Source organism: Hyaena hyaena, unplaced genomic scaffold, assembly GCF_003009895.1.
Source record: "Hyaena hyaena isolate Hyena2069 unplaced genomic scaffold, ASM300989v1 scaffold_658, whole genome shotgun sequence".
Lineage (NCBI taxonomy): Eukaryota > Metazoa > Chordata > Mammalia > Carnivora > Hyaenidae > Hyaena > Hyaena hyaena.
The window spans coordinates 440478-464116 of record NW_024081288.1 but is presented as its reverse complement, the minus strand read 5'-3'; the positions used below and the strand labels follow the sequence as shown (position 1 = coordinate 464116).

At 40.9% G+C, this 23639-nt stretch overlaps 1 protein-coding gene across 8 annotated transcripts in view; it reads right to left on the bottom strand.

Moving 5' to 3' along the window:
* The window catches only part of LOC120219876 (regucalcin), a 175570-nt gene that overhangs the window by 92230 nt on the left and 59701 nt on the right, over positions 1–23639 (bottom strand). For 7 of the 8 annotated variants that reach the window (XM_039216770.1, XM_039216771.1, XM_039216767.1 and 4 more), the window contains 2 exons: positions 5634–5690; positions 4742–4821 (listed from right to left, as the gene is read on the bottom strand). In XM_039216770.1, coding sequence (XP_039072701.1) covers positions 4742–4821; positions 5634–5679 — 126 coding nt within the window. In that variant the 5' untranslated portion in view covers positions 5680–5690. Of the gene's footprint in view, positions 1–4741; positions 4822–5633; positions 5691–5867; positions 5884–23639 lie in introns of those variants that run through there. The other variant, XM_039216765.1, reaches the window with a different exon arrangement.

The window sequence follows — 23639 nt, the reverse complement described above, 5'->3', positions numbered from 1 at the left end:
AAAAAAAAAAAAAAAAAAAAAAAAAAAAAAAGAAGAGTTGCATGCTCTACCAACAGAGCCAGATTACTGGTCACCAGGGGCTGGGAGTAGGGGAATTAGGGAGTAGCTGCTAATGGGTAAGGGGGTTTTGTTCCGGGGTGATGAAAATGTTCTAAATTTAGACTGTGGTGATGGTTATACAACTCTGTGACTGGACTAAAATCTGCCAAATTATACATTTTAAATAGATGAGCTGTATGGTTTAAGAGCTATATTTCATAAAAGATGTATAAAGTGATTTTTTGAAAAGGGCAGAGGTGGCATCAGTGGAAATCCCTTCAGAGACCCTGACAATCAATCCTCCCCAACAATAACAAAGTACTCCTCCTCCTCACTGTGGTATCAGCAGAGCCTAGGTAGGGAGCCTGGACTATCACCAGCACCCATCGGTAATGCAGTACCCCTGACCACCACTGCTCGCCCTGTTATCAGTAGAGGCAACAAGGTAGGGATTTCCACCCCCACCAAGTTGTAGGGAGACACATGTCCTCTGTTCCAGAGAGATAACAGAACTATCTTCCTAGAGAGATAAGAGAAGATAGGAAGTCTAGGAATTTTGCAACTGGTGGTAGAGTCAGCACCCCACTTCCCCACTGGCCTGGCTAGTATGGAGGCCTGCTAAAACAGATTTAAATAAGACTTCCTGTCTGATAACATAAGAGCAAAAAAGTCCAGAATACCAAAGGAAATCAATCATACTAAGAGCTAGGAATGAGAAGAGGCAATCAACAGACACCAACACTGAGATGACACAGAAGTTGGAATCGTCGGACGAGGAGTTTAAAGCAGACATCATCAAAACACTTCAATAAGAAATTACAAACACTTTTGAAACAAATTGAAAGTTTCAGCAGAGAAACAGAGGATGTAAAGAATAACCAAATAAAAAAACTGAAATGGAATAATACAATAACTAAAGTAACAGTCTCATGAGATAGGCTCAAAAGAAGAATGGAATGAACAGAATAAAAAGAATCAGTGAATCAGAGAAATTACCCAATCTGATCAAAAGAAAGAATATATACTGAAAAAAAGAGGAGTTTGAGGGACCTGGGGGGAAATTACAAAAGCTCTAACATTCATGCAATTGAAGACCCAAAAGAAGAGGAGAAAGCAGATGGAGCTGAAAAAATAGATGGAGAAAAAATGGCTGAAAATTGCCCCAAATTGGCAGAAGATATAAACTTAGATTCAAGAAGGTGATCAAACTCCAAGCAGGATAAACCAAAAGAAATCCATGCCCAGGCACATCATAACCTAACTTTGGGAATAAAGACAAATAAAAGTCTTGAGAGCAACTGGAAAGGAAAGGAAATGACTGATTACCTGGTGTGGGGGGGGGGGCTATTTGAATGAGAACAGAGTTCTCACCAGAAACCATGGAGGCCAGCAGGAAGCAGCACATTTTTCAAGTGCAGAAAGAAAAGTACTGTCCAACCAGAATTCTGTATCAAGTGAAAATATCTTTCAGGAATGAAGGTGAAACCAAGACATTCTCAAATTAAGGAAAACCAGAAGAACTGATCACCAGCATACTGACCCTAAAAGAATAGCTAAAGGAAGTTCTTCAAACAGAAAGGAAATGAACCAAAAGGAAAGTTGGGACATCAGGAACATAGGAAGAACAAGAGTAAAAATATGGGTAAATAAAATAGATTATCCCTTTAGATATTACGTTTGTCGGTTGAAGCAAATATTATGACATTGTTTAGTATAGTTCTCAAAGTATGTAGAGAAAATATGTAAGACAGTTATATTATAAAGGTGGGGGTTGATAACAAACCTAGATGGTGGTAAGGTTCCATTTCTGTTTTCCTTTTTAAGAAGGCTCCACACCCAATGTGGCGCTTGAACTCACGACCATGAGATCAAGAGTTGCATGCTCTACCAACAGAGCCAGCCAGACGCCCCAGTGGTTAAGGTTTCTGTATTTCACGTGAAGTGATAAAATGTTGAGACCACACTGAAAGGTCTTCCTTTTTAAAGGTTGCTTCCCGAGAGCAACCACTAAAAATCTACACAAAGATACACACTCAAAACCACTACAGAAAAATCAACGTGGAATTCAAAAAAATGTTCAAGTAATCCACAGGAAACAGAAAATAAAACAGAGGAACCAAAAAACCAGAACAAACAGAGAGGCGCCTTGGTGGCTCAGTTGGTTGAGCCTCCAGCTTTGGCTCAGGTCATGATCTCACGGTTTAGGAGTTTGAGCCCCTTATCGTGCTCTCTGCTGTCAGGGCAGAGCTGGCTTTTGATCCTCTGTTCCTCCCTCTCTCTACTCATGCATGTTCTCTTTCTCAAAAATAAACATTTTAAAAAATCTATACAAAGGGGTACCTGGGTGGCTCAGTTGGTTAAGCATCCAACTTTGGCTCAGGTCATGATCTTACTGTTTGTGAGTTCGAGCCCTACCATCGGGCTCTGTGCAGATAGCTTCGAGCCTGGAGCCTGCCTGGGATTCTGTGTCTCCCTCTCTCTCTGCACCTCCCCTGCTCATGCTCTCTTTCTCCCTGTTTTGAAAACAAATATTTTACCTTCTCTGCCTGACTTATTTTGCTCACTTGTGGGGATGAGCACTGGGTGTTATATGGAAACCAACTTGACAATAAACTATTTGTAAAAAATTAAAAATTAAAAAAATAATAAAAAAACAAAAATAAAGATTTTAAAAATGAAAATATTTTAAAAATCTACACAAAGATATACACTCAAAACCACTATAGAAAAATCAACCTGGAATTCAAAAAAATATTTAAGTAATCCACAAGAGAACAGAAAACAAAACAGAGGAACAGAGAGAATAGAAAACCAACAACAAAATGGCAGACTTACGCTAAATCATACCAAAAGTTACACTAGCTATATAAGTGGCCTATATATTCCAATTAATAGACAGAGATTGAAAGAGTGTATTAAAAAATGACACAACTATATGTCATCTATAAGAAACCCATTTCAAATATAGTCATATGTAGAAGTTACAAGTAAAAGGATGGAAAGACATACAACGTAAATGTGAATCAAATGAAAGCCAGAAACTATATTCATATTAGATCATGCTGACTCCAGAGCAAACAAAACTATCAAAGACAAAGTGGGACATTAAGAGATGCTAAATTCACCAAGAGACAGCAGTCCTAAATATGAATGTACCTAGCAAAAGAGCAAAACTGCCAAAAAGCAAAGCTGACAGAACTGAGGGGAGAAATACACAAATCCAGAATTACAGTTGGAGGATAAAACTACTGAAGAACACTCAACCAGTAGGACTCAACAACAGCATGATAAACAGCACGCAAGTACCCATGAAACATTTATCAAGATAAACCATATCCTTAGTCTTAAAACAAAGACTCTCCCCTTGGTGGCTTTGAAAAAGTAAAGCTGCCATGTTTTGAGAGGATCTATGGAGAAGGCCAAAAGGTAAAAACACTATGAGTCTCTAGGGGCAGGGGAAAGTCGGTCTTCCATCAAAAAGCCAGCAAAGAACCAAGGACTTCAGTCCTCTAGCTGCAAGGAGATGAATTCTGCCAACAACCCGAATGAAGTTGGAAGTGAATTCATTCCTGGTAGAACCTCTAGAACACAGCCCAGTCAGCACACTGACTGCAGCCCTGAAAGACCCTGAACAGAGAGCCTAGGGATGCTGTGCCCAGACTCCTGACCCACAGAGACTGAGATAATAAATGTATGCTATTTAAGCCACTAATTTTTTTCAAGTTTTTTTTTTTAGATTTATTTATCGAGAGGAAGAGAGAGACAGAGAGAGACAGAGAGAGGGAGGGAGAGGGAGGGAGGGAGAGAGGGGGAGAGGGGGAGAGGGGGAGGGAGGGGGAGGGGGAGAGAGCATGCACGCAAGCATGAGCAGGGGAGGGGTAGTGAGAGAGGGAGAGAGACAATCCCAAGCAGTTCCTGCACTAATAGTGTGGAGCCTGATGTGGGACTCGAACTCACGAACTGTGAGTTCATGTCCTGAGCCGAGATCAAGAGTTGGATGCCTAACTGAGCCACCCAGGTGCCCCTTTAAGCCACTAATTTTGTGATAATTTGCAATGTAGCAATAGGTAACTAATATACTCCTTTTCTTCTGTAGCTAAGGAAGTCTACTCGTAGAAGTGAAGACACAATGTCAGTTTCTCCTCATTTAATTATCACAGAGGAAAAGTCTGTAGGATCCACTGAACCATTACCAAGTCCATAGAACCCTGGCACTTTGCTGTCCTTGGGGCAGAAGATGACCAGCCTCACAGGACTGATGCATTCTCCTCGGGCTGGAATGTAAAGACCCATCAAAGCCCACAGCCCAGATCTTCAATGTAGCCCTTCCTTTCTCCCGTCCGTAGCCTCCTCATCAATCTCTATTTGCACTGCCTCCCACCTGCCAATTTAGCTCTTTCAATCACAGCCCAGATCTTTGGGTCCTTCCCCATCTCCCAACTCTGACTTCCCTTTGAATCCTTGCTTAGGGAAGGCTTCATATTCTAAAGCAAGGCACTTAAAAGTGTCATCACCAAAATGAAATCAGTGTGAAGGTTACTGTTTTCCCAAAGGGAAAAGAAAATGGAATCTTTCCTAAAAACTGAAAAGTTCGTAAGAAAACAAATCTGTCCACTGGCACGTAGTTTAATCCTCACACCTCTGATATCTGGGCATTGGAGGTATACAGGCCTAAGTCTAAAAATTGAGTATCTGATCTCACCTCAGCAGGCTTCTTGTGTTGTTTTGGAATTTTTGACTTGCTCCTATACATTGAGCTGGGAGTGAAGGAAGTGGAAGGACCTGCAAAAGATAATCAGGAAAAAAGAAAAACCACCGAGACTTATTATTTGCTGATAGTACTAAATGTTATATAACTCAATGTCATCCAAGAGAATATGAAAGGTATTATGGAGAAGAGCAGAGTGATCTCATACCACTGAAGAAAACAGCTAAATTGCAATCAAGAAAGACTCATAATGGAGTTTAACGACATTTACAGATGACCTCCCATCATGTAAAAGCTTTGACACTGCTAATGCTGAGGAGATTTGATTTGGTGTAATCATACCTCATACCATTTTGGAATAACATGATTCATGTTCCACCTGGAGAAATAGTATCTTCAAAAGCAAGTGGAAAAACTAAAAATGTGAGGCAAGTAACCTGCATCTTTCAGCCCCCCCCCCCCAATTCAATGCTACTGTTAAGGAGGTTATTGTCTTTTACAAATGATGATTCATCCCATCAAACATTTAATACCTGAGTTACAATTAGACTTATAGGGCTTACAGTTTATGCTCCTGTACTTTTTTGTCCTTTCTAGAAAAGCACTGTTTAAATCATTATTAGCTTTGGCTTCTGTTGGTTTGGTAAATGAAAAGTGGAAAAAAAAAAAAAAAAAGGCACTACGCCACAAAAGAAACCCAATTCTCCCACCTAATGTATCTATTTCTAATGAAATTTAAATGAATAAGAAAAATAGTACCCCAAGCTTTCTTTGCTAGAAACATTTTGTTAACCATTGAGAGAAACATGAAACAGCTTAAGTCAAAGAATAAATCCTCAAAGAGCACAGATACAGAGGTTGCCAACTGTCGGCCAGTTCTACTCACACTCATCTGAACTGTCACTGCTGCTGAGGGTTCTGTGGCGTTTCATCCTGGAGCATCCTGGGAAAGAGAACAACACCGAATAAAACAATCGACACACACGACATCCATCCCAGGGGGCAGTCGACACCGCCCTGTAGATCCCAAGGAGCAGCAGCAGGCAATCACACAAATCAAATGATCTCTGTCAAGAGTATTCTCAAATGACCTTCAGTGATGGGAGAAGAGTGCTATCACCTTTTCCAGTACAGAGGGTGCCAAAGACTGGGGAGGCCACATAGGATCCTCAGGAGGAAGCCCAAGCAGCAGTGGATCAATGGTCCAGAATTGGCTGGAGCCTCAGATGTGGTCACACCACTGTGTCACAAAGAAAGGCAGGTAGCCATGGGGCCATCACCAGCCAGGGAATCCCTATCCAGTCCGGGAGGAACAGGAAAGGGAAAAGCATTTGTAAGGCAGAGCTGTCAAGGTCAACAAGTGAGGCATGTCCTACATTTAAGAGCACAACCACACTGCTTTTCTGTCTGCCTCTTTCCCCCTCTTTCTTCCTCCTTGTCCCCATCCCCCAACTAGCCTAATTTAAAAATTATATCTATATTTACATCACAACGACTATTATAAAAAAGCACCTATATACTGTGAAAAATGCATAATGGTTTTGACTAAAATTTCAGTGTCCTTCTTTGTGTGTGTGTGTGTGTGTGTGTGTGTGTGTGTGTGGCCAATGGCAGATAAAAAAGAGGCGCCACTTTTCTGGCAACATACGGGCACTAGAGTATAAGAAAAAAGGAAGGCATTACAAGTTACAATGGAAGTACGGAAAAAAATGGAAAGTAAAGACAGTGATACAATCAGTAACTGACATTCTTTTATGTGCCACAGTACACAAGATGCTATTAGGGGCAATCACGATTCCACAAGGAATAAAGGTCAGGACTACTGCTTTCGAGCCACTCACAATCTACCAAGGAGATAGAAACCCAAGTACAAGGCCACTGTGAACAATCAGAGAGTAACGGAAACAAAACTGTATGTTAAAAAGACTAATAGAGGAAAGTTCCATTTCTGGCATGAGAGTGTGAAGAGCTTCAACAACCCGCTTCACAGTGAAACTGGTGAAAATTACTCAAAAAATAAACAAAAGACTATTCACTTAAAATCTCTGGAAATGGCTCAAAGGGCAGACAGCAAATGAAGCAGCATTAAAGAAAATCGACTAAAACTCAGTAAGTAAAGAAAGAATTTGTGGTATATGGACCTAGAACAACTCTCCTTCACCCCTTTTCCCAGCACAGATCTCATACCAGACCGGTGCGGCCAAGGTCACAGAGCTCTCTTTCCCCCAGCTCCCAGTTGTAAGGCTTTCTTCCTGGGAGGAGCAGGGTGTCAGCGTTTTTCATCTGGCCCCAGCCATCTGTTGCTGAGGCTAAGTTTTAGACAAGGGGAGCTGCAAGGTGGGGCCTTTGTTCTCCCCCCACTCCTGGGATGGGGGCTACACCTTGCGTGTGGTGCCACCAAGGCGACAGAGGTTCCAACTGCCCTGACTCCAGCTCATCGAGTGGGCATGCTATGTCAGGAGAGGCAAACCTAGGAGACCTGGGGCTGCCACTCAGAAGGAAGTACATCATCGGCTCCCACTCCCCACCCTGGAGCTGTGGCTCTGAGATTTTTCCCAGGGGGAGAAGCGGACCACAGAATAGAGGGCTCCAAATCTCTCCCCAATGGAGTTGACTTCAGCCAGGAGGAATAGTCTGGGGGTCAGAAAAAAATCTCAAATACTTACTTCAGGAACTATCCCTTCAAAGGAGCCCCAACTTGACTGGATCAGTCTGCATAGCCATTTATGTCCCAGGGAATTATTAAAAACAACAGAGCAATCAACCAGTAAGTAGTTCAGTTTAACAGCTCAGTGTAGTGAGAAAAAGACAGTCCACAAGAGCCCTGCCAAAACCAGTAGCCTCCCCAGGTGACCGGGGCATGCCAAAGACTGCACCTCTAAGAAACATCAAGACTTACACTGCAGGGCAAAGGTGGGGAGTAAATAGACTCCAGTAAAATAATCCAGTCTGTCCTTAAAGAAGAAAACAAGCAAATAACAATAAAGAGCCCGGGGGGGGGGGGATGCCAATACCCAGTGTTGCTACCTTATATTATCTAAAATGTCCAGTTTCTAACAAAAAATTATGGGACATGCAAAGAAATAGGAAAAGTATCACCTATACACCAGAAACAAGAGCAAGCAACAGAAACTGCCTGTCAGAGCAACCAGATACAACAGGTAAAGACTTCCAAGTAGCCATAAAAGGGACGCCTGGGTGACTCAGACCGTGACTTTAGCTCAGGTCATGATCTCCTAGTTCGTGAGTTTGAGCTCCGCGTTGGGCTTTGTGCTGACAGCTGGTTCAGAGCCTGGAGCCTACTTCGGATTCTGTGTCTCCCTCTCTCTCTGTCCCTCCCCAGCTCTCACTCTCTCTCAAAAGTAAATATTAAAAGAATTTAGCCATATAAATATATTCAAAGAACTAAAAAAAACCCCCATGATTAAAGAAGTAAAGGAAGTAAGGATATTAATAAAGAGGTAGAAAGTATAAAAAAGAATCAAATGGTAATTCTGGTATTGAAAAGTACAATAACTGAAATGAAGAATTCACTAAAGGGGCCCGACAGTAGATCTGAACTGGAAGAATAAACATTAGTGAACTTGAAATAGATCAATAGAGATTATGCAAGCCAAAGAACAGAAGAGAAAAAAGATGAAGAAAAACAAAGCCTCAGAGAAATGTGGGACACCATTCGGGTGTACCAACGTATATGCAATGGGAGTACCAGAAGGAAAGAAGAGAGAAAAAAGCAGAAAAGAATATTCAAAAAAACTATGGCTGAAAAATCCCCAAATTTACTGGAAAACACTGATCTGCACATTCAAGAAGCTCAACAAACTAAGTAATCTATACTGCCACCACCACTGCCACGTGCAAAGAGACCCGCAAACAGGTACGTCACGGTAGAACTACAGACAAGGAGAGAATCTTCCAAGTGGCAAGGGAAAAGGGACTCCTCCCTTAACAAGGTAACTCCAACAAGATGAACAGTTGACTTCTCATCAGAAGCCATGAAATCAGAAGGCAGTGAGATAAGATACTCAAAGTGCTCTTTAGGAACATTTACACATACCAGCGAGTATATTAAGAATTATGAAACTGTACATTTTATGTATTTTTAATTTTTATTTTGAGAGAGTGCATGCATGAGTGTGAGTGGGTGGGAGGGTCGGCAGAGAGAGAGGGAGAGAGAGAATCTCAAGCAGGTTTCACGGCCTGTGCAGGGCCAAATGTGGGGCTCAATCTCCGGAACCGTGAGATGATGACCTGAGCTGAAATTAAGAGTCATATGCTTAACCAACCGAGCCACTCACGTGCCCTGAAATTGTAGATTTTAAGTGGCTTAACTGTATGGTATGTAAATTATATCTCAATAAAAGCTGTTATTAAAAAAAAACTAATAGGATTGGCAAAGATATCAAAATCATTAATCAAAATTCTATTTGTCCTACTGTTAAAGTCAACTGAGTATTTTTTTAATTGAGAGATAACTGACACATGAGGTTATATTAGTTTCAGGTATACAACATAATGACTCAATGTTTGTACACATTGTGAAAGTTGAAGACTATTTTTTATTTATTTTTTAACATTTATTTTTGAGACAGAGAGAGACAGAGTATGAGTGGGGGAGGGTCAGAGAGAGAGGGAAACATAGAATCTGAAACAGGCTCCAGGCTCTGAGCTGTCAGCACAGAGCCTGACGCAGGGCTTGAACCCACAGACTGCGAGATCATGACCTGAGCCAAAGTCGGTCACTTAACCAACTGAGCCACCCAGGTGCCCCTGAAGACTATTTTTTAAACCGAATGTTAACCTCTCATCATAAAAATTGGGGGGGGGGGGGGCTACATTTGTCTCCTTAGTGCAAAACTTAAGACATTCAAACACTGTTCTGAAATGCAAACAAAGCCAAAAAATAACAAAACACTTCCCATTGAATATTAATATGTAATTTAAATGAATTCACAATGAATGCAAAAACTGAAACAAAAATAAAAGTAATATATTTCGTAACTATTCCCTATTGAATGCACTTATTCCCTATTGAGCAATTTGTCTGTTATCATTGCTTTGTGCCACATATGAACCGTTCCAGATAAATGCTATGGCCTGAGAGCTTTTCTCAAATAGCCACTTATTAGTATTTTATTGTTGCAGTAACAAGTTACCCCAAACTCAGTGGCTTAAAAATATACAAATTTATTATCTTGCAGTTCGGTGGGGCAGAAGTCGGCTACAGGTATCATCACTGGGCTAAAATCAAGCTATAAGCAGGGCTGTGTTCCTTTCTGGAGACTCAAGCAGAGAATGCATTTCCTTGCCTTTTCCATCTTCTAGAAGCCACTCACATTCCTTGGATCCTGGCCATCTTCCTCAATCTTCAAAGCCAGCAACACCGCATGTTTCTGACCCTGCTTCTGTCATCACATTTCATTCTCTGACCCTCTCTTCTGCCTCCTCCCTCCACTTTTAAGGGCCCTTGTGATTACGTCAGGCTTACCCAGCAAATCCAGGATACTGTCTGCATTTTAGAGCCATCTGATTAGCAACCCTAATTCTCCTTTGCCATGTACCCTAACATAGTCACAGGCTCCAGGGTTAGGGCACAGACAGTATTCTGCCTACCACAATCTATTATCTTTTTGCACTATTAAAAGCAAATGTACTCCCACACAAATATGCCAAATAGATTTTTGACAAAGGTAGAAAAGTTATTCAATGGAAGAAAGACAGCATTTTCAACAAATTGTCCTTGCACAATAGTCCCCCCCCCAAAAAAAATATTCTCAAAAACTAAGTCTCATACCTTATACAAAAATTAACTCAAAATGGATCATGGACTTGGACTTGAATGTGAAACTATAAAACTTTCAAAAAAACATAGGAGACAATCTTCAGGATCTGGGGCTAAGCAAAGAGTTCTTTAACCTGACACCAAAAGCATGATCTCTCAAAGAAAAATTCACTTCCATCAAAATGAGAAACAAAACAAAATAACGAGTTCTGCAAAAGACTGTTGAGAAGATATGAAAACAAATTATGGAGCAGGACAGAATCTTTACAAACCACAGATCCAACAATGGACTTGTATCAGGAATATGTAAAGAACTCTCAAAACTCAACAGTGAGGAAACAAATGACTTAAAAACAGGCAAAAAAACTTGAACAGACATTTCATCAAAAAGTAATATATATGGCAGGGGTGCCTGGGTGGCTTAGTCGGTTAAGCGTCCGACTTTCGCTTAAGTCATGATCTCGCGGTTCGTGGGTTCGAGCCCCGCGTCAGGCTCTGTGCTGACTGCCAGCTCAGAGCCTGGAGCCTGTTTCAGAGTCTGTGACTCTCTCTCTCTCTGACCCTCCCCTGCTCACGCTGTCTCTCTCTCTCTCTCCTAGAAATAAATAAAACATTTAAAAAAAAAGGCAATATACATGGGAAATAAGCACATGAAAAGATATTCGATATCATTAGCCATTTGGGAAATGCAAATTAAAGCCACAATGGCTGAACTAAAAAGTAGTTAAAATTCAAACAGTGAAGTTTTGAAGAAACTTATCACTAATACACTGCTGGTGGGAACGTTAAATGGTACAACTACTATAGAAAACAATTTGGCTATTTCTTTAAAAATTAAACATGTCACTGGGGCACCTGGGTGGTTTAGTCAGTTAAGTGACCTACTCTTGATTTCGGCTCAGGTCATGATCTCATGGTTTGCGAGTTCGAGCCCGGCATTAGGCTCTGTACTGACAGGTCAGAGTCTGGAGCCTGCTTCACATTCTGTGTCTCCCTCTCTCTCTGCCCTTTCCCCACTTGTGCAGTCTCTCTCGCTCTCTCAAAAAAAAAAAAGAAAAAAAAGAAAAAAAAGAAAAAAAAAACCTTTAAAAATTATTTTAACATTTTACCAATGAGAATTTTTAGGCAGAGTCAAGAAGAGTTAGCAAAAGAAATGTTCTGTGTCTACTAAACATTACCTCCAGATGGATAATTCATATTGGGATCGAAAGTAGCATATACCATAGAGGAAATGGTTTTATTCTCCATAAATTCTCAGTGAAGAAAGTCAACTGAGCATGGACTGTACCCTATCTCCTCACTTCCCTGAGTTTCAAGAGACCCACAACTTCTTATAAGAAAGATATTCCTCTCATCTGAAGTCCTGGTCTTAGGTACTTGGCTAAAACAGTACCTCCATTTTCTTTTCATGAATGAATGAGTGAATGAATGTTTTTATGTATGTATGTATGTATGTTTTAATTTTAATTTTCGTTAGTTAACATACAGTGTTATATTAGTGTCAGGTATACAACATAGTGATTTCCATTTTCTGTAATAGTCTATTCTTTTTTTCCACTTTTTCTGATGCACGTGCGCACACACACACTCCGAAGCAGGCTCTGAGCTGTCAGCACAAAGCTGGACGCACGGGACGGACGGACGGACACGGACACACACACACACCCAGGCTCCAGGCTCTGAGCTGTCAGCACAGAGCTGGACGTGGGGCTCAAACTCAAAAACCATGAGATCACGACCTGAGCCAAAGCAGACACTCAACCAACTGAGCCACCCAGGTGCCCCTGTAATATCCTATTCTTTATGTTTGTTATAAAACTGTTCATTACTGAGGGAGGTGCAAATATTTAAGAATCTACAAAATTTTCTGGGTTTTGTTTTTTAGCTTTTTTTTTAAAATTTAATTTTATTTTTAAATTTACATCCAACCTAGTTAGCATATAGTGCAATAATGATTTCAGGAGTAGGTTCCAGGAATCACGAATGATTCATCCCCTGTGTAACACCCAGTGCTCCTCCCAACAAGTGTCTTCCTTAATGCCCCTCACCTATTTAGCATATGCACCCACCCAGAACCCATCCATCCCTCAGTTTCTTCTCTATATTTAAGAGTCTCTAATTTGGTATTGGAATGTGTTTTTCTCAGTTAAGCTTGATAATTATTAATATACTAGATGAGAGATTTCTCTAGTTTACTATTTGTATTTGAAGTGTTTTCAAATTTTAGCACAGTTCCATTAAAGTCCTATAGGCATTAAAAAAAAGTCTCTTTTATGTTTTATCCCCCAAATTTTGTTTTTTAAAACTATTACAGTAACATTCACTCTTTATGAAAGATGGAAACAAAAAATCCTGAATTATCAATAAAGAGTCTAGGAAATAGACTCACCAGTAACACCATTCCTGGGAAATAAGAAAGTGGGTTATTAATGATTTTTAGAAAAAAAACGAAGCAAACAAGTTTTTTTTTGGTTTGGGCTGTTAGAGCACATTGATCGGTCTATCCATTTCTGTGACAGCACTGTCGCTTTAAAATTACAAAGAACAGTAAATGCAGCACAATGATAGTAAATCTTTAGATCTGTCTTTACTTATTATTTCTAATCACAACAGTCCTATAAATATTACCATTAACCAGCCATTTTACAGATGAGGAAATTGGGGCTCAGAAATGTTTAAGGGACATGCTGGGAGCCACACGGCCACCAGAGGGCAATGCTGGCAGGTACGTGGGGCCTGGGCACTCCAAGTTGACCCTGAGACCTTAGGCAGGCTGGGTGGATGACAGCAGGAAGGCTGCCCCTTCTCAGACCAGCCTCCTCAGCATGACCTTCGAGGCCCAGTCAGTATTCTGGCTCCAATCTGTCAGGCCTCATCAGCTGCTGCTCCCCTACCTCCAGCACATTCTAGGCCCAATGTGATTCCATGAACACTTCTTATTTCATACTTGCCAGCCTTTGCACGGAGCTCGTCCTTCTGTCTACAGTTCTTTCTCTGTTAACCCTGACCAGGTCCCCTAACCTGGTCCTACCCACTTGTTGGATCCCTTCAATGAAACTCTCCAGATATCCCTCTCCCACAATTATTCACTCCTTTGTTTTCTATCCCAGTCTCTGTGCATGCTTTTATCAGTGTAAAAAGCACCTTACTTACACTGCAAATGTTCTTTACATGGTCAGTCCTGCTACTAGGCCACAACCATCTTAAAAGCTGGGACTATGTTGGGGCGCCTGGGTGGCTCAGTCGGTTGAGTGTCCGACTCTTGATTTCGGCTCAGGTTATGATCATCCCAGAGTCTTGGGATCAAGCCCCATGTCGGGCTCCACACTCAATGTGTGGAGATTCCACCCCCTCCACACACCCCCTCCCCCCAACCTGGTCCCTCTACCTCACTTGCACTAGGCTTGCTTGCTCTCAAAAAAAAAAAAAGGAAAAGCTGGGACTATGTCATATTCATCTCTTACTCCCAAGTCTTAGCATAGTGTCTTGTACAAAGTAAACATTCAAAAGAGTAATAGATGCTCTGGTGCCCTATCCAGATCCCCTTTACCTAGTTAACATACCCATCTCCCAGTTACTGCCTCTTGGCTGTTAATGGTTCACAACTGCCCCCCTTGCAAAGTACAGGAGTCCTGTCAGGGAGATCATACTCTCCCAGTTTTCCTCTCCAGGGAGCCCAGCAGCCATTAATTGTTCTACATCTCTCCCCCCACAACCCCCCAACCGAAACATGATAAGGCTAGACTTTCCTAAGACCATATCCTCACTTGAGCTCCTTCTTCCCTAACCTCTCATCTTCCCTCCCTTATCAGTTTCTCCTGACAGCACTCCCTCAATACATCATGTCCCTCCAAATACTGTCTCAGGCTCTGCTTCTAGGCATCCACGCTCAAGACAATATATGAATCTTCATTAAAGTGGTATACATTTAAAAGTACTTCAGAATAGGGGCGCCCGGGTGGCTTAGTCGGTTAAGCGTCCGACTTTCGCTTGGGTCATGATCTCGCGGTTCGTGGGTTCGAGCCCCGCGTCGGGCTCTGTGCTGACTGCCGGCTCAGAGCCTGGAGCCTGTTTCAGTCTGTGACTCCCTCTCTCTCTGACCCTCCCCTGCTCACACTGTCTCTCTCTCTTTCTCCTAGAAAAAAAAAAGTACTTCAGAATAAAATTTTGTGTTCAACAAAACCATAAGTAAGTACAGTGCAATGTCGAGTAACTTCACGATGTGCCTCAATGTCTTATTTTGGATATATTATTCAGCTGTTTATTTACTAGCCCTCTTTGCAGGGTAGAGACTTTATAAAGGCATTCTTTTCTTCCTTACCTCCCACAGTGAGTATTCCTTTGTTTTGGCAGAAATGAAATGTGTGCCAGCCCTCACTTTGCACCCTTGGGAATGGTAATTTGACGGCAGTTTTCAGATCTTATTCCTACTACAATCTCAACCAAAATGATTAACAGCATGCTGATTTATTTTAACAGTGACTGTAAGCCAGGCAAAATACAAATGTATAAAGTAAATGCCTTCCTTGGGTGAAACTCCCTTTTAAAGGAGCACTGTCTGGAAGTCAACCCAACTGGGATTATTTGGAACTGGAATCTAAGTCTGTGGTTTGGTGGCTACTTGACTCCCCATTAATATTCTCACATAAGAGCAGGCAGGCAAGGAAAAGTGATTAACTTAAACACAGCCTTTTCCTTCTATATGCCCAGGAGACAGACTTTTGAAATGCATGGTCAGTGCAAGGGGCTCCTTTTCACTACTCTCTGTGGAGCCATGTAGGAGTTTAAAAAATAATCTAAGGCTCTGCTTTAAACATATTCACACCCTTTGACCCAGGAATTCTACTTCCAACATTCATCTTTGAAAAATAATCCAAAGCACAAAAAATAATTATGAACAAAAATGTCCATTAAAATTCTAAAATGGGGGTGCCGGGGTGGCTTAGTTGGTTAAGCATGTGACTTTGGCTCTGGTCATGATCTCGTGGTTCGTGGGTTCGAGCCCCGCGTCGGGCTCTGTGCTGACAGCTCAGAGCCTGGAGTCTGCTTTGGATTCTGTGTCTCCCTCTCTCTCTGCCCCTTCCCTGGTCGTGTTCTCTCTCTCAAAAATAAATAAAAATTTTAAAAACTCTACAATAAAAATAAATGAAACCTAGCTATCAAACAAAAGAGGAATAATTAAAGCATATTCTTGTATTTCATTCAATCACTTAAACATGGTATAAAGGGAAACATTTATGTTAAAACATTAAGTGGAAAAAAACAGTATAAATATTGCTTTAGGGAGACTACATCTATGAAATAAAATATATAGAAAATAGATGAAGGCCATAAACCAATTTACTAACATTAGTTACATTAGTAAAATTAAAGTGATGGATTCGGGGGTGGTAAAAATAGTCTTTCCAATTTTTTCCACTGCCCACATTTTTATAGTACTTTTATAGTTAGAAAAAAAAAAACTTGTAAGATTTCAAGGTATCTGTTCCTCATGCCGTTCACAAATGATACAGCTGACCTGAAACACTGAAACTATAAAAATAGCTGTCACTGTCATTCAAGATGGACATTAACCAGAGTTGGGAAAAATCCAGTAAAGTATAATACAATCAATTGGATAGAGAAGCCTCCATATTTTTTTTAAGTTTATTTATTTTGGGGGTGGGACGAGAGAGAAAAAGGGAGAGAGAGAATCTCAAGCAGGCTCCATGCTGTCAGCGCAGAGCCTGACAGAGGGCTCAATCTCACAAACTGTGAAATCATGACCTGAGCTGAAATCAAGACCCAGACAATTAACCAACCGGGCCACACAGGTGCCCAAGACAAGCCTTCATATCATAAAGGTAGTCCAAAAAGCACAAAACTTTGCAGTTTGGAAGACAAATCTCTAAAGCAGTGGTTCCAAAAGGAAGGCAGTTTATCCTCCAAGGGACACGTGGCAATATCTGGAGGCATTTTTGGTTGTCATGACTGGGAAGGGGGGGGGGGGTTCTGGCATCTATGGGGTTAGAGGCCTTGGAGGCTGCTAAGCACCCAACAACCCACAGGACAGTGGCTTATAATGCACACGTAGATCTGGCCCAAACTGCCAATACTGCCAAGGCTGAGAAATCTTGCTCTGGAAGGATGAAGCAGAAATATATAAGCCTCAAGAAGAGTACAGAACTCGAGTTCACTCACCTTATCACAGAATAAAAGTAACAAAGGGGCACTCCATAAAACCTAAAGGGAATTTTTATCAAAAAGAAAGCAGGACTTTGAGCAATGCTTAGGGAACTTGGAGAACTCAGCAGCTCAAGAAGTGGAACAGAATGAAAATGTAAACAGGTTCAAGAAGGACTGAGATAAAATCAAGGAGGATAAATCCATGGTGGTATTTGGAAGTAATCCTTAAGTAAAGAAACATCTGAAAGTCCAGCTCCCTCAGGCTTTCAGAAAAATATCCTTCAGAGCCATTAACAGAGACAGACATCTGAGTTAGGTCACTGATCAGATCAGAGCAGAACACTTCTTATATCCTTTAGGGTCAAGTCCTGCCCATGTGGGCAAAGAACCTCCTAAAACTATTCCTTAAACAGAAATTAGGAATGTCATAAATGTGTTTCTTGAGCTGATTAGCTCTGCTTTAGGGTAAACAATACTAACATCAAGACAGCGGCCATTTGAGTCTACTGCCTATGGTTTAATTCAGAATCAGAACCCCTCTCTACGAAATGATTCTGTCCACTGCTGCTTCAGAGCTGTGGAAACAAAACTTCCCTTCAAGTCTGTTCACCTCGCGTATCTTTTCTTCTCTGCCACATTTCAGCAGTCCAGTGACTAAAGCCATAAATATCTATCTAGAGACTGAGTAAACAAAAAATAATCAGCAGCCTACATATTTTACTGCTTCTCCTCATCCCCAACAAATCTCTGTCTTCAAAAAAGAGATACCAGAAGTTGGACCAGATGAACTTTTCTGTACTTTCTTAAAGGCTACCTTATTCTCAGTCATTTGTCATTTTAAAGCTTGTTTTTTTAAACATCAAGGCACATGTGAGTCATGAGTTCCCTGTGACCAGATGAGAAGTCTGGAGGTCTATCAACTCTTTTCCAAAGTCCCCAAAATGCATTAAAGAAAAAAGAAGAACAAAATACAAATTTATCTAGGTAGGTTCCTGGCACTCAGAGAAGTGTTTCCATGTCAGCCACAGTTATCGTTATTGCCAGGAAGCAGGCTCATCCTTTTTTTTTTTTTAATGTTTATTTATTTTTTCTTGGGGGGGGGGAGGGATAGAGAGAGAGGGAGAGACACAATCCCAAGCAGGCTCTGCACGGTCAGCACAGAGCCTAATGCGGGGCTCAACCTCGTGAACCGTGAGATCATGACCTGAGCCAAAACCAAGAGTTGGATGTTTAACCTGACCCACCCAGGTGCCCCTTACCCTCTTTAATATATAGACTTGTTAAGAAATTATTTGGGAATTTCAAGCCTCCTGAGTAGAAACCATCTTGCATGGAAAGGCCAGGCTGGGAAGGGAGTTTAAATCAGGGTTCAGTAAACTTTTTCTGGAAAGGACCAGCTAGCAAATATTTTAGGGTTTCTGGACCATACGGTCTCTGTTGCAGCTGCTCAAATCTGCTATTGTAGCAGGAAAGCAGCCACAGACAGCACACAAACAAGTGAGCGTGGCTCTGGTCCAATAAAACTTTCTAATAGTGACATTTGAATTTCATATAATTTTCATGTCATGAAATATTATTTACTTTTCAACCATTTAAAAATGTAAAAACCATTCTTAGCCCACAGGCCATACAGAAACAGGTGGCAGGCTAGATTTTGCTCAAAGGCCACAGCTCACCAACTTCTAGTCTAAACTACAAGAAACCTTTATTTTAGTGAAAGAAAAGAATATTAAAAATGGGAAGCCTGCAACTGAATGATCACTCTCCTAACAGCACCCCCTTCTTCCTAACCTCTCAGCACACTGCCTGGCTGATACAGACCTCACTGGAAGGTTTCAGCCTGGGTGGTCTATTCTGTGATATTATCTTGACAGATTTTAATGGTCCTAGGTCTTTCTAAATTAAAATCTGTTTGATGCCTTTTAAGGGAAAAAAGCCTCGGTTCCAGCAAGTTTTTAAAAATTAGCAGTGCATGTTCTTTTTAATTTATGTACATATATTCAACAATCTCAACTACCCAAATAAGTAGGCTTGGCATTTTAAGAATAAAAAGAGATATATGTACAAAACATGAATCCTTTTAAGATAAAATTCCATTTGCAAATAAGATCTCTTAAGAATAAAGTAAATCAGTAAGAATAGCTTTTACTATGAAATACAGAATTCTTTCTCCAGATAGAAACTCAAACAATTTTTAAAAATAGCAGTTTCCAATATGTCTTATCTGCTGCTGTGAGTTGCTTCCACATTGAAATTTTTGTTCACATGTACCCCTAATACATTTATACTGTCTATCCGATTTAAAGTGATCGTCAGAATTAGGAAGAAAAAAATAACCGTGGTTATATTAAAACCTTGGTTTTAGTAACAATAAAAGGCACATAAACCTCACGTATAAAGTCAAACAAACAGAAACAATCCCAAACTTACTGAGCAAGTTCAAATCCACTGCACACCAACAGTTAATACTGTGCTACTAAAGAGGGCAGACACTGCAGTGGCCACCAGAACTGAGAAACCAAGTCCTCTGGCTCCCTTGGGGTCAGGGTCACAGGACCAGGTGCACTACACACATTGTCACGATGGCTTGGATGATCACAGCCTAAAACTGGTAACCAATGATGTGTGACAAACCAATCGGAGAGGGGTTTCGGTGTTAATCCCAAAATCAATCAAGTTGGTTGGGGGTGACGTGGAGGGGGAGTGAGGTTAAACCCTCACCTCCGGTTAGAGCAATGCTTAGGGCAAAGGAGCAGTCAGACATGCAAATAGACACACAAGAGAGTCAGTACTGACTTTGAGGGCAACAAAGAGTGAAGGAAAATGAAATACGTAGCTACAAATTTTCCTCAAGAGAAATGAAAGGGACTGTGCCCCAGATGCCAACACAGGTTAAGCCCCAAGAAAATGTATCTAGCCTCCAGGCAGAGGTTCTCAATCCCCATTACCCACGGAATCATCTGGGGACCTGGCAAAAATCCCAATGCCCAAACTGCGCCCATTACCAATTAAGTCAGAATCTCTCAAAGAACCAGCTTTTGGATTCACTGTTTTTCTCTATTGTTTTTGTTTCCAATTACATTAACTTCTCTTTTCTTTATTATTTCCTTCCTCCAGCTTTCACTGAGTTTCTTTTGCTCTTTTTTTGGTTCTATTTTCTTTAGGTTGAAGCTTAGGCTATACATTTGAGACCTTTCACCTATTCCTCATACAAGCATTTAGGGCCAAAAATTTCCCACTCAGCACCTATTCAGCTACATCCTACAAGCTTACAAGCTTTGATATGCTCTATTTTCATTTTCATTCAGGGCAATGTATTTTTTAATTCTCTATTAGACTTCCTCTTTTACCCTTGGATTAATGAGAAGTGTGTTATTTAGCTTCCAAGTGTTTGGAAACTTTTCTGTAGCCTTCCTGTTTTTGACTTCTAGTTTGACTGCACTATGGTCAATGAATATACCCTGTATAGAACAGATATAACTCTATGTCCGTTAGAGCTAGTTGGTGGTATTATTTCTTTTATATCCTTGCTGATTTTCTAATGGTTCTATCAGTTACTGAAAGCAGCACTGAAGCTCCCAACTCTAATTATAGCATCTATTTCTCAATCCAGTTATGTTGAGTTCTGCCTTATGTACTCTGAAGCTCTGTTATTTGGTGGATACAAATTTAAGGGGGTGCAGTGGGTGGCTCAGTCCACTGAGCATCTGACTCTTGATTTCAGCTCAGGTCATGACCCCAGGGTTGTGGGATAGAGCCCTGCATTGGGCTCCGTGCTAGGGTGGAGCCTTGCTGGAGATTCTCATTCTCTTTCTCTATCCCTTTACCATCCCCCCCCCCCATAAAATTTTTAAAAAGTCCACTTGAGATTGTTGTGTCTTCTGGATGCACTGACCCTATGAATCATTACGTAGCACTCCTCGTGTCCTTGGTGATTTTTTTTTGCTCTTTGCTCTGATGTCTAATCCGTCTGATATCAGTAGTATAGCCACTCCAGCTTTCTTTTGATTGGTGCTTGCATATCTTTTTGCATCCACTTACTTGTAAACGACCTGTATCATTACATTTAACATGGGATACAGTGAAGTGTGTGAAGTGTGTCCACTCCATCATGTATGGAACAGCAAGTTTGGTCACGCTACTATTTTTGTAACTCCTGTCATTAAATTTAGACATTATCTCAAACTCTCTCATTTCAAAAAAAATTTTCTCAAAATAAAAAAATTAACGATTAAAAAAATACATGATAAAAGGGCATCTTATGTTCCTACCATATCTGTGGAGAGTGTTAAATTAAGAAGGACTTGTGAGATTATCACTTACTGAATTCTCCTAGAAGAAAGAAATAGGCTAAGAAATTGGTAAAATTTACAGGCCGGAGTGTAACTGGGAGGCTAGTTAACTACCTATCTGCAGGCCAGGTGGTAACAAGGCAAATCAGCTGGGTAACAAGAATGTAACTATTTTTCCTTAAAAGATAAACACCACACCTGGTGCTCCTGGTATTTCTTTGTGGGTAGGAGCTGTTTTTTCCTGCATTTTCTAGTTTCCCTGTCTGGATTTTAGTTATTTTACTACTTACTGACATTTTCAAAAGGTTAACAGAGGGAATTTAAAAAAGTGTAACTTGAGAAGGAATAAAACTCTATCTAATTAGTTTACTACTTGTTAGTTCTGTAAAAGAGATGATGAGTGAGAAAGCTGGAAAGTTCTGACTAAAATGTGGCTTTCTGAGAATTAGCTGTGCTCAGTCATTTATGTCATTCATGCTTCAGTGGCCCAGAAGGCCAGATTTGGATACAGGTAAGTAGTCATTTGAGACAAAACTGCAAAAGGTTACCCCTGAACTGTTTTAAATGCTAACCAAAGAGATTACTGAACAATCTAAGATAACGACTAGAGAGCATAGCTGGAAACTAATTCTCTCCTCTTGGCCCTAAGAAATCAAACTTCTGTGCAAAGTAAAAGCATTCATATGGGAATATGAATCACAGGGAAAAGACATAGGTTTTTCTTCTCTACCCATTTCTCCAATCATCTCGGTGCTATTTTGATCATTCCAAGTCACAGTGGTTTTAAAAAGTGATGGACAGATTTAAAAAAAAATTAAACTCTCAAAAATTTTAAATGAAACTCATTGTTACCGTGTGTGGAAAGTGACTATCCTTCTCAAAAACACCTGTAAGCCCAGATTTGGTTCACTGTCATGATGATGAAATTTTCCTGGACACTAAGACTCCATATTTTCTTATCTGAGAATCTGCAGTTTAATTTCATCCTTCAAGATCAAAGGCACATAAATTAACTTGGCCCACTGATTTGATGAATCTATGGAAAGCTGCCAGGCAAGACAACTCCACAGAATAACAACTTTGGGCAAACTGTTGAGAACTGAACAGAGGCTAAAATACCCAATGCCAGCCACCAATAGATTTTTCCGCACAGCTCACCAGAAAACACCTAACGACTACTTGACCACTCAGTGAGGGAGCTCCCTATCTCAAGGCAATCCATTCCAATTTTTAGACAGCTCTAAATGAAGAAATAACTTTCTACGAACAACAACAAAAAAAATCTGCCTTTTAAATTCCTAATTTAATTCTGCCTTTATACCAGGATTTATACCTGTTAACAGGTTCAAATCTCTCCCTACCTTTAACCCCAAACTCTCTCTTGACCCTACATCATTTTTCTCTATTTAACACCTAATTTCTTTCTTTCCCTTCTCTTGCAAACTCCTCAAAAAGTAGTTTATGTTCTCTCTTCCTCTCCCTGCTTTCAGTCACTCCTCAAAAGGCTTTCTACTACACCACCGTTCTTGAAAAAGTCTCCAGTCTGGGCATATTTCTCAACCCTGGTCTCTTAAGTACCTGTATGCTGCATCTGACCTACAGGTTACTCCGTCCCTCCTTCCCACCATCCCTCTTGAAACAACTGCCTTGGTTTCCAAAGGGTTTTTTCCAGATTCCCTGTGTTGCTCCCTAATATCCTTTTCTTCCTCTAGCCGTCTCCTAAGTGATGGTGTTTCCCCAAAGTGCCCTACACTCCACACATGCTTATAGCACCAAGGAAGGAAACGAAGGAAAAGAAAAAGGGAGGGGAAGAGGGAGAAGAAAGAGAAAAGAACAAGTCCAAAACCCCCTGCCAACCATACATATCAGCCCGGAAGAGGGTCTCCACTGGTACCCTCCTTTATGCAGTCATAACATCTAGAAATATCTCTTAATTCTTTCCTTTCTCTTGTCTTGGATAAGTCATCAAATCTTGCCAAGTTAAACTCTGAAATTATCTTCTAAATCAACATTCCCTTTTTAACTTTATTTTCCTGGTTTGGGACCTCCTAAAACCAAGACTGTGAGAGCAGCTTCCTAACTAACTGGTCTTAGGACTCCTGATCTTGTTGCCCTCAAATTCACCCTCCACCAAACTGCCAGATACTTATCTGAAACACCAATTAGACCATGTCCCTTCACTGCTGAGAGACTTCAATGGCTTCCCTTTGCTCTTAGCTCTTTCTTAAAAAATTAATTTATTTTGAGAGAGAGTAAGAGGGGGAAGAACAGAGAGAGAGGGAGACAAAATCCCAAACGGGCTACGCACTTGTCAGCATGGAGCCTGATGTGGGGCTCACACCCATGAACCTGTGAGATCATGACCTGAACCAAAATGAAGAGTTGGATGCCCAACCAACTGAGCCACCCAGGAGCCTCTGCTCTTTGATCTTTTTTTTCATCTCTCTCTCTCTCTCTCTCACTCACACACATACACACAGCGCAAGTGAGGGAGGGCAGAGAGAGGGAAACACAGAATCCCAAGCAGGCTCCAGTCTCTGTCAGCACAGAGCCCGATGCGGGGCTCAAACCCACAAAACGAGAGATCATGACCTGAGCCAAAGTTGGATGCTTAACCAATTGAGCCACCCAGGTGCCCCCCCTACTTTTTTTT